The sequence below is a fragment of the Mauremys mutica genome, chromosome 1, assembly GCF_020497125.1.
Source record: "Mauremys mutica isolate MM-2020 ecotype Southern chromosome 1, ASM2049712v1, whole genome shotgun sequence".
Lineage (NCBI taxonomy): Eukaryota > Metazoa > Chordata > Testudines > Geoemydidae > Mauremys > Mauremys mutica.
The window spans coordinates 364,781,652-364,793,691 of NC_059072.1; the positions used below are offsets into that span (position 1 = coordinate 364,781,652).

The following is a 12,040-nucleotide window of genomic DNA, read 5'->3' on the forward strand; positions in this document are numbered from 1 at the left end:
CCAATCTGCAGGCAATTCGATGGGTTTCTTGGGGCTAAACAAGCAAGCGTATTCTGAAGTGCTTCACAGCAGTCGGGCTCATCTCTATACGCCGATAGAATTGTCCTCTTCCCCTCCCTTGTCTACTATTCCATATGCCGATAGAACCCTCTTCTCCTGACCCCTATTTCCACATGTGGCTGGAGCGTCCTCTTCTGCCCCCCTCTTCTCGGCAAATATAATTATACTTTTACTGCCCCTCACTTGGTACCACCCCTTCCAATATATGGCCGTGTTCCATTCGGGGGGGGGGGGTCTTGAGTCTATGGGCGATGAGGCCACCTCTTTTGTACCTGATGGGAGGGATAAGGAGCGGGGATACTTTTGGACAAGATCGCTTTCTTGGAGACTTCGTATCTTCTCCTCAGACCTTCCAGCGACTCGATTAGCCACTTATCTTCTCTTGCTACTAAAAGTCAAAGCTACCAGCTGGGCTGGGAGAGAAGAGCAGGGCCGCCCAGAGAATTCAGGGGGCCTGGGGCAGAGAAATATTGGGGGCCCCTTCTATAAAAAAATTGCAATACTATATTCTCCTGAGGGCCCTTGCGGGGCCCACAGCAAATTGCCCCACTTGTTCCCCGCCATGAGCGCCCCTGGGAAAAATAAACCTTCTGCATTTTGGCACAAACCCAGTTTTGAGAAAACTTCTTTACAAGGTATCACTGGTTCTCAGTGTAGTAAGTGCAGGCCCTGATAAAGGCCTGGTATGAGGCCTGAGGCCTGAACTAAAGTAATGGTCAAGACTTTGCTAACATAAAGCAAAGTTAAGCTGTGAGCCAGAGGCAGGACCTGTTCACAGAAGCTGGCACGGAAAGGGCTGATGCTGCATAAACATATATTCACCTAGCATACCGAAGTATAAACACAGCACTAGAATACACTATACTGAACATTCCATAGATAATAAAAGGACAGGCCGACCCATCCCAATGACAGGGGCAAAAGGGTAAAATGATGGATAGAGTTGTTTTGATCGAACCAACATGTACAAGGTGAGAGGCGGCACCTTAATACGTAGAGAGGTTGAACCTTGCTGCGTCGATGGGGTGGCACCTCAATACGTCAGGAGTGATGTGTAACTTGTTTGTACCTGTGTATAAGAATGTACCCCTGGGGCGGTGAGACTGTCTAGCGCTAGTTAATTAATCTTAATGTTATGTGGTACTAGGTCAATCAGCTTGCAATGGTCTAAATCTATTATGGCTCCGGGTGAGGAGGGAGCCGGGGGTAAGAGGCTGGGGCCAGGGGGGCTGGCTAAGGGGCAGGGAGTCTCACGGACAGTCAGGGCACAGGGAGGGGGCAGAGGTTGGGGGTCGGTCAGGAGACCGGGAATGGGGGGGTTGGATTGTGGGCGTTCTGGGGCGGGTGGATAGGGGTTGGGGCAGACAGGGAGCAGGGGAGGGGTCCCAGGGTGGTGGGGGGGGTGTCTCTGTGGGATGGTGAGGGGACAAGGAGCAGGATGGGTTGGGGATTCTGAGGGGGATGGGCAGTCGGGGGCAGGAAGTGGGTGGGGGTTGGATAGGAGAAGGGCCAGGCTGTTTGGGAGGCACAGCCTTCCCTACCCTAAAGCTCATTCAGCAGTTTGAGGCTTGCAGAAGAGCCAAGCTGTTAGCTTTTCCATTAGGGCTCCCATCCCTTTCACGTCTCAAATGCCAAATTATAGTCTGTATTTAATTTCAGTGCCATAGGGAGATTCATGTCAGGGGAGGGGAGCGTCATTTAAAATTAGCCACTGGGGGAGGGATCACATGAGAAGAGCAATATCCTTCCCAACCCTACCAAGGGAGACCCCACTCCCCTGCATTCCAGTGGTTCTCAAACTTTTGTCCTGGTGACCCTTTCACATAGCAAACCTCTGAGTGCGACCCCCCCCCCTTATAAATTGAAAACACTTTTTAATATATTTTACACTATTATAAATGCTGGAGGCAAAGTGGGGTTTGAGGTGGAGGCTGACAGCTCGCGACCCCCAGTAATAACCTCGTGACCCCCTGAGGGTTCCCGAGACCCAGTTTGAGACCCCCTGGGTTAATTTAATTTTAGCACCCTCTGTCCATTCACATGCATGTGCTATTTTGAGCATTTCAGTTTTCACAACATAGGCTCATCCCAGATTCTGGAACAAGCTCAAATGCTCAGTTCGTGGAGTATGTACATAGTCTATACTAAAGAGAAACCCACAGTAACTGTCTCCAGTTTGTGAGGGACCCCATGGAGCCAGTCTCTAGGAAACAGATAAATGCATGGAGGTTAAGTCCATTAATGGCTATTAGCCAGGCTGGGTAAGGAATGGTGTCCCTAGCCTCTGTTTGTCAGAGAGTGGAGATGGATGGCAGGAGTGAGATCATTTCATCATTACCTGATAGGTTCACTCCCTCTGAGGCACTTGGCATTGGCCATTGTCAGTAGACAGGATACTGGGCAGGATGGCCTTTGGTCTGACCCAGTATGTCTGTTATGTTCTAACCTAAATGAACCCAAAGTTATGGAGACAGATATGAGTCAAGGAAGCCAGCAGAGTATCAGAAACCTGGAAAAATCTCTGCTTGGATGGGCTCAGGTGTTTGGTTACAAGCTGAGGTGGTTCAAAAGGTTTGAATTTTTTTTTAAGCAAAATTTTTTTTATTGTTTCTTTAAACAATCAAACATAGCAAGCAGCAAATATTTGGCCACACACTTCTGAAACCTCAAACCATGTTCAGGTTTTGGCAGACTACTTTCAGCTTTTAGCACTAGCTGATTATTATTGTTAATCTTTACCCGATTTACTTCACATTCTCCTAACAATATGGAGAAGGGTTCTCCCTGGCTATAGTGTCCTTAGGGTTTCAGAAAGCCTTTGACAAGGTCTCTCACAAAAGACTCTTAAGAAAAGTAAGTAAGTAAGATCGACTTTTCCCTGAAGTGTAGAAAAGGCCCTGGTGAGACTGTCTAGCGCTAGTTAGTTAATCTTAATGTTATGTGGTACTAGGTCAATCAACTTGCAATGATCTAAATCTATTACATCTCCCCAGTTGCCAAAGAATTCCAGGGTAGAACCACAATTAATGCATGTTTAGGTGACAACGAATTTTGGTGACAAAGGCTTTTATTGACTAAATCCCCTATCCACATTTCCATAATTATATCCAGAACTGATATCAAGCTAACTGGCATTTAATACCATGTCACATTTTTTGAATACTGGCATAATACAGGATATCTCTGTTTTCTAGTTTTCAGACTCTTTGGGTGCGAGATGTCTGGGGCTGCTGATTTAAAAAATATTGACCCTTAGTAGTGCTCTTCACCATTCCCTATAGTTACCAGTGGACTGGAAAGAAATTCACGTGATCTGAGTGCATCATACGCCTCTTTCCAAATACATCACAGAAAACTTTATTGAACATTTTTGCCCTGCGTGCATCACTATTAACAGTGTTAACACATCCATCTAGTACATTTCCTTTGTTTCTAATATACTAACAAAATCTTATTATTTTACTCAGCCCTTCTAGCCATGGATTTGTCTCTAGTATCTTTTGCTTCCCTTATCCATTTTCTATATTTTATAACTTCTCATTTCTATCCATTGCTATTCACTTCCCCTGCTTTAGAGGCACTGATGGACGGTATTCTCCTATCAATGACAGGGGGCAGACATCCATGCTCATCCTCCTGGAACTCTGTGTATTATATGACACTATTGAAAATGAAATACTGCTCTCTAACCTCAGAGACAGCAGCAGTCCAGAGGGATGCACTAACATGGTCTGAATCCTTCTTGGAGGGATGCACCTAATTAATGGTGATGGGAAACTGCACCTCCAGCACTAGACCCCTCCCTTGTGGAATCCCACAAGGATCAGTTCTCTCTCTGGGGCTTTTCAACATCTCCATGCAGTCTCTATGGGAACTTGTCACACAACATGGACTCAAACACAAGCTCCTCCTGTCCTTCCCATACGACCAAACCAGTATCACCACCATGGTCCAGTTTTCGGAAGGACCAGCTGGCTGCAGCTGAACCCAAGCAAGACAGAGGTGATGTGGTGGGCAGAACTAAATATTTTTAAGGGTTCACTGCCACGCTGAAGACTACTTTGACTGAAGGTTCACAACCACACCTGGACAATTCAGTCCATAGTCTAGGAGGGCTCTTGGCTATTTTGCTGACGCTGAGCTCTCTCATATCACCGTCTGTGAGTAGTGCTTTCTACCATCTCCGGTTAACTAGGAGGCTCCATTGAATGAGACTCCTGGAAAGACTGACTCAGCCTGGAACATCAGATTACAATTTCACCGAGGAGACACTGGAAGGAAATTAACCAAGAGAGAGAGAACAAATCAAATCCAAACACTAATCCAGTGTCTATCCTGCCAATACTCCCTCCCCCCTTGTTCCATGGCAGCTTTGGGGGGAGGCCTCTGTCCCCAGGCAGGCCCCCAGCTGCCCTCTGTCCATAGGAACATTGTGTTGATGTTGCTTTTATTCTGTCTGTTCCCCCGAAGTGACCCCAGTGACTGTGATGCGTTGGCAGGTTTCTGAGGTGGAGTGGAAGTGGAGTCCCGGAGTTCACACCTCACAGGCGTGGGGAGCTCACAAACCCCATCTAGTTCTAAAAACCTCAGATTCACCTTGAGACTATGGCGAAGGCTCAGGCTCCCTCTTCCAACCTTTCCTCTGCATCCCACCCAGTGAACAGCACCTGCCAGAGCAGGAGCCCATTCCCTCCTGGCATGACGGAGAGATCATGGTTACGGCAGGGAAGTCAGGATGACTGGGTTCTGTCTGTCATCGTGCCACTCAATCTCTGTGTGACCTCGGCCAAATAACAATCTCCCTGTGCCTCAGTTTACCTATCTGTTTAATGGGGAATGGTCATAGTGACTTTCCTTTGTGAGGTGTTTTCCACATTCTTCAATGAAAGGTGCTGCACAGTCTGATGAGAGTTATTGGGGAGAATTCTTTGATCATTTAGTAACAGCACCATGTGCCTCCAGAAAGTGCTTATGTCTCCCCTCACGCATCTTTCTATAGATCTGTCTGTTTACTATCTACCCATCACTCTTGGGACTTTACAGGGTATCAGACCTTATGGAGTTTTAAGCATTATCACTTGTTTTCCTACCAATCAACTATAATTTTTAAATATACACAAATGCACAGAGCAGCCAATTCCTCCCTGACTCAGCACAGAGCCCCAGAGTTCTCATCTCCCTCTGGGAAGGTCCCTTAATTACTGTTTACTCCTAAAGCTGGATAAAGAGCACAGAAGCCCAGACAGGCTTGTCTCCAGCCTGTTTACATTCAGATGTTCACCTATCTCCTAGAGGCTGAGCGACCCCCCCGGGATTGCACAGAGCTATATTAGAAATGGTGCACGTTTCTGTGTCAGCTTTCAGTGTGGGATGTTGCTCCAGATGCTGGGGTGAGAGAGGTGTGGGACACGGCTACCTGAGGGGGATTCCCGGGGAAGACACTTCTGTTTAAGGATTCACAGGTACCCACTTCTTGCTGAGGAGCTCACCTGCGCGACAAACCCAGTGCAACATGGATGTGATAGGACAGAGAATAGGTCTGTGGTCCTTTCCGCTCTGCACGGCCATTAAACATCCAAGGACCCTTGCCACAGTGGATGAGTTTGCTTCAGTATCATGGGATAAAATGTCCCTCTTTGCTGTGTCCTCGTAGGCTGATGGCCTCTAGCCCCAAATTTGCTTTATTTCAGTGCCACAGTAGATTCTTCAGGATGAAAGGGTTAGTAGATGTAGAATGCAAGGCCAAATTCTGAGGCCAGTTTACTCAAGCCCCACTGAGGAAAAACTCCCCTTGGAGTAAGAACTGAGTAAAGACCTCATGAGCCAGCTGTGTGTTAATGCAGAGACACTGTCACCTCCTCCTCTTGCATTTCAGGGCTCCGGGTGTTAAAGGGGGAGCAGGGGCTGTTCCCTGACTTTTGTCTCCATGGAGGTGCTTGGGCTCCTCACTGGAACAATTCTAAGAATGTTTCAGCATGAGCAACACATCTTTTCTCCTAGCTTCATTTGAGAAGTCGGCTCAAACGTTATGCCGTAAACTCAAAAAACAATTCAGCCGGAAGCAGACACCCGGGATGTGAAATTTCAATCCAATTGCTTAAAGTTTGGCAAATTTATAAGCAACTAAAAAAGAGGTCTCCTAATTGAAGGTGTCAGACAGCCTTAATTAACGGTGGTGCCGTGCCACGAGCACCACCTACAAGGTCCAATCCATTTGTGAATCCCTTGTGTTTGACTAAGGCCTGGTCTACACTGGCATTTTATATCATAGAATCCTAGAGACACAGGGGGAGAAGGAACCGCAAGTGTTAGCTAATCTACCCCCCTGCCAAGATGCAGGATTTGTTGTGTCTAAGCCATCCAGGACAGATGACTGTCCAGCTTCCTTTAAAACCTGCAGTTAAGCAGCCTCCATGGTTTCCCGAGGCGTCTGTTCCATTGTCCTTCTATTCCTACATTTAGGCAGTTTATGCTGAGTGGGCAGTCAGTTCTGACAAGCCAATTTAATTAAGGTGGATGTGACCTATTCTCAACAGTTGACAAGAAGGCATGAATACCAAGTGAGGTAAAATTACTTTTGTAGTGCTAACGAGGCCAATGCAATCAAAGTGGCCCATTTCCAACAGAGGACAAGAAGGTGTGAGTATCAGCAGAGGGAAAATTACTTTTGGTGGTGACCCATTCACTGCCAGTCATTATTCAGGCCTAATTTGATGGTGTCCAATTTGCAAATTAATTCCTGTTCTGCAGATAGTTGTTGGAGTCTGTTTTAATTTTGTTGTTGCTGAAGAATTGCCAGTTTCAAGTCTGTCATTGAGTGTCCAGAGAGATTGAAGTGCTCTACTACTGGTTTTTGAATGTTACAATTCTTGATGTCTGATTTGTGTCCATTCATTCTTTTGCGTAGAGACTGTCCATTTTGGACAGTCCAGTGGACAAAATCAGCAATAACAAAATTAAAACAGACTCCAACAACTATCTGCAGAACTGGAATTAAATTAGGCCTGAATAATGACTGGCAGTGGATGGCAGAGGGGCATTGCTGGCACATGATGACATATATCACATTGGTAGATGCGCAGGTGAATGAGCCCCTAATGGTTTGGCTGATGCGGTTAAGTCCTATGATGATGTCCCTTGAATAGATATGCGGACAGAGTTGGAAATGGGGTTTGTTGCAGGGATTGGTTCATGGATTGGTGTTTTTGTTGTGTAGTTGCTGGTGAGTATTTGCTTCTGATTGGGAGGCTGTCTGTAAGCAAGGACTGGCCTGTCTCCCAAAATCTGTGAGAGTGAGAGATCGTTCTTCAGCATTGGTTGTAGATCCTTGATGATGCGCTGGAGAGGTTTTAGTTGGGGGCTGTAGGTGACAGCTAGTGGCGTTGTGTTACTCTCTTTGTTGGGGCAGCAAAGTTTCTTGTGGCACCTTATTGACTAACAGACATTTTGGAGCATGAGCTTTCGTGGGTGAATACCCACTTCGTCAGATGCATGTTGTTGGGCCCATTGTGTAGTAGGTGACTTTTGGGTACCCTTCTGGATCTGTCAATCGGTTTCTTCACTTCCTCGGGTGGGTACTGTAGGTTTAAAAATGCTTGGTAGTGATCCTGTAGGTGTTTGTCTCTGTCCGAAGGATTGGAGTAAATGCAGTTGTATCTTAGAGCTTGGCTGTAGACAATGGATCGTGTGGTGTGTCCTGGATGGAAGCTGGAGGCATGCAGGTAAGTATAGCCGTCAGTAGGTTTCCAGTATAGGGTGGTGTTTATGTGACCATCACTTATTTGCACTGTAGTGTTGAGGAAATGGATCTCTTCTGTGGATTTGTCCAGGCTGAAGTTGACAGTGGGGTGGAAATTGTTGAAATCCTGGAAGACTGCTGCCATGTCCCCCTCAGTCTCCTCTTTCCCAAACTAAACATACACAGTTCCTTCAGCCTTTGCTCATATGGCTTGAATTCTCTCCCTTTCATTTTTGTTGCTTGCCTCTGGTCATTTCCAGTTTCTCTACGTCCTTCCTGTACATTGGTGACCAAATTAGACACAGTTCTCCAGCTGAGGCCGAACCAGCACCCAGTGCACCTCCTTTGACTTGCATATGATGCCTTGGCTAATGCATCCAAAAATTACATTTTCTTTTTTTTTGCAACAGCAAAAAAATCCACACCCCTGAGAGATATAGTTATATCAACCTAAACGCGATATAGTTGGCATGAGGTCAACGGAAGAATTTTACAATCCACTTAACTACCAACTCTTGGGGAGGTGGATTACCTGTGTGGATGCAAAAACCCCTGCCATAGGTGTAAGTGATAAGGAAGAACCACTGTCGCGTTTTAAGTGTAGACAAGTCCTGAAGCAGATCTTCCAGAAAAAACATCCAGTCTGGATCTACAGACATGCAGAGTTGGCGAATCCACCACTTCCCTTTGCAGTTTGTTCCAAATATTAATCACTTCAGTGCTAAAAATTTGGCCTTTCCTTCCAGTTGGTACTTGTCTGGCTTTATTTTCCAGCCATTGGGCCTTGCTCTGCATTTCTCCGCTAGATTACAGAGCCAGTTATTTGTGTTTGTGTGTGTTTATATATTGCTTCCCCCTCCTCCAACTCCTGCCTTCACTTTGCCACTGGACAGAAGCTTTAGCCAAAGTTGTTCACACTCTTGACTGAGGAATTGTGGCTTCCAAGCTGTCTAATAAACTCTTCGTAAAGAACACCCTTTTCTCATTCACATTTTTCTCTCAAAATTTTTCCTCCCAATCAGTTTTGTTGATAATTTGCTTCACCTGAGGAGAATTAGCCCTTTTGAAACACAAAGTGTCCATCGATGTTACTGGTTGGGAACTGTTCTCTGTTTCTCCATTTGAATGTAATCAGTTCCATTCTTTATTTTCCTCTCCTCTATCATAAGCCCCCTTCTTTGTCTCTTCTCTAAACTAAACAGTCCCAGACTTTTCAGTCCGCAGATGGCAGCCTCCCCGATTCTCATAGCCTGTCTCAGAAATCCCCTTTCTATCAGCTTTATAGAGACTGGGTGACCAGATCCAGAGCAAGGTTTCCTCCATCCCATTCCTTAGACATCCCATCATTTTCTTTGTTTTGGCCACTGCTATGAATGACGCCAAGGTCTTTCCTCTCAGGTGTCTTCTAGTTGGGATGTTTCTCTCTGGTACGTGTTTTGTAAAAACTTTGTTTTTTTTCCACTCTCAGATTTTGAGCAACTGGGTGAATGGGGAACTCCCTTGAGCATGGACTCTCTAACCTGGGTTTAATTGCATTAAGGAACAATGATGGATAACGAGTATTCACACTCTTGTTTCCTGCTGGTGCCTATTAAGGTTTCCCACATCAGATGTATAGGAATTATTGAGGCGGGGGACACCATAAAATATGGAATTGGCATTGATAGGGTCATGTGTTCACAATTAATTTGCCTGAATAATGAAAATGTCATTTTTCAGTGTGTGAAGAGCAACCAATCTGCTTCATCCATTAGAAAAGCCTCCAGTGGTACATTTCATGTCTCAAATTAACATTGTCTCTCCATACAGGCATTTGTACTGCGACCATCACCCTAGACCCTGGACACATACAGGAAGTCAAGGGAACATACGGTACATGAAGGAGACACTGTTCTGTCTCAGAGTTGGACGCCTTCTCCCCTACTCCATGTCAGATTCCAACAAAACTGACTTCACCAACCCCTCCACCTTCATCCTGCAGGGCATTCCTGGGCTGGAGACAGCCCATGTCTGGATCTCCATCCCCTTCTGCACCATGTACGCCATAGCCATCTTGGGGAACTTCACCATCCTGTTCGTCGTGAAGAGGGAGCCGAGCCTCCATGGGCCCATGTACTATTTCCTCTGCATGCTGGCCATCACCGACCTGGTCCTGTGTACGTCCATCCTGCCCAAAACACTGAGCATCTTCTGGTTTAATTCCAGGGAGATCAATTTCAGTGCCTGCCTCACCCAGATGTACTTCATTCACTGCTTCTTAGAGATGGAGTCTGGCATCTTCGTAGCCATGGCTTTGGATCGCTATGTGGCCATCTGCAACCCCCTGAGACATTCTGCCATCCTGACAAACCCCGTTGTGGCCAAGATTGGCCTGGCCGTGCTGCTGCGTGGCTGCCTGGTTATACTGCCCTTTCCCATCCTGGCGAGGCAGTGGCCGTATTGCAGAAACAACATCATCCCCCAGCCGTACTGCGCACATATAGCCGTGGTGAATCTGGCCTGCACTGACACCCGCGTCAGCAGTTACTATGGGCTCTCTGTGCTATTCTGTGTGATGGGTCTGGATGTGATTTTTATCGCCATGTCCTATACCCAGATCCTCAGGGCCATCTTCAGCCTCTCCACAAAGGACGCCCGGCTCAAGACTTTTGGGACCTGCAGCTCCCACCTCTGTGTCATTTTAGCCTTTTACATCCCACATCTCTTCATGTCCCTCATGTACCGGGTTGGCCAGAATGTGCCTGGGCAATTGAACATTCTCATTGCCAATGTGTACCAATCAATGCCACCCACGCTAAATCCCGTCATCTATGGGGTGAGGACCAAACAGATCCGGGGCAGGCTGCTCCGGCTCTTTACTCATGAAGGGACCTAAAGTTTTCTCCTGGTGCTCTGGCTCTGAGACCGAGCTCTGTGCAGAGCTGCCTGGTGACATGGTGATGGGCCCCCTTCCCTGAATCACTGATAGGACTGTCACAGTGACATTAATCCCTTTCCTGGCCTTACTGGGCTGTGTCAACGTGACAGACTGAGGAATTGGTCTGTGTACAACTCACTGACTTACAGGATTGGCACCATTCTAATTGCTGGTAACTGGACCACTGAGGCCATGTGTCCTTCCCTGCCTATTCCCCAAGCTCCTGCCCCCGGCCCCACCTCTTCCCACAAGGCCCCGCTCCCTTCTCCACCTCTTCCCCCACGGCCCCACCTCTGCTCTGCCACTTTCCCCAGAGTCACAGCCCTGTTGCTCTCTCCTTTCCTCCCCAACCCCATCAACTTTGTCGATCATCTCGACCTCCCTCCTTGCCCAGGTGAACTCCCTCTGCTTCGGGGCTGGGACAGGAGCTGCTGCAGGCTGACAAGGAGCCTGCAGTGAGTGCAGCAAGGACGCAGTGCTGGGGCTGACAGGGGGATGAGAAGCGGAGAGGGAAGCCAGGAAGCTGTGTAAAAGAAGCTGGGGGCTGGAACCAGGGTTGTGTTGAAGGCGGGTGAGACTGTGCATCCTACAGCTCGTGGGCCCTAAAGCTCATATAATCATAGAATCTCAGGGTTGGAAGGGACCTCAGGAGGTCATCTAGTCCAACCCCCTGCTCAAAGCAGGACCAAACCCAACTAAATCATCCCAGCCAGGGCTTTGTCAAGCCTGACCTTAAAAACCTCTAAGGAAGGAGATTCCACTACCTCCCTAGGTAACCCATTCCAGTGCTTCACCACCCTACTAGTGAAAAAGTTTTTCCTAATGTCCAACCTAAACCTCCCCCTCTGCAACTTGAGACCATTACTCCTTGTTCTGTCATCTGCTACCACTGAGAACAGTTTACATCCGTCCTCTTTGGAAGCCCCCTTTTCAGGTAGTTGAAAGCAGCTATCAAATCCCCCCTCATTCTTCTCTTCTGCAGACTAAACAATCCCAGTTCCCTCAGCCTCTCCTCATAAGTCATGTGCTCCAGCCCCCTAATCATTTTTGTTGCCCTCCGCTGGACTCTCTCCAATTTATCCACATCCTTCTTGTAGTGTGGGGCCCAAAACTGGACACAGTACTCCAAATGAGGCCTCACCAGTGCTGAGTAGAGGGGAATGATCACATCCCTCGATGTGCTGGAAATGCCCCTACTTATACAACCCAAAATGCCATTAGCCTTCTTGGCAACAAGGGCACACTGTTGACTCATATTCAGCTTTTCGTCCACCGTAACCCCTAGGTCAAAGAATCATAGAATCATAGAACTTAAGATCAGAAGG

General features: G+C 47.2%; 1 protein-coding gene across 1 annotated transcript; it reads left to right on the forward strand.

Moving 5' to 3' along the window:
• The first annotated feature begins 9,725 nt into the window (after positions 1-9,725).
• On the forward strand, positions 9,726-10,673 carry LOC123362583 (olfactory receptor 52M1-like). The gene has a single exon (XM_045002973.1). It carries the CDS (start codon positions 9,726-9,728, stop codon positions 10,671-10,673), a length of 948 nt encoding a protein of 315 aa, XP_044858908.1.
• Positions 10,674-12,040: the final 1,367 nt, after the last annotated feature.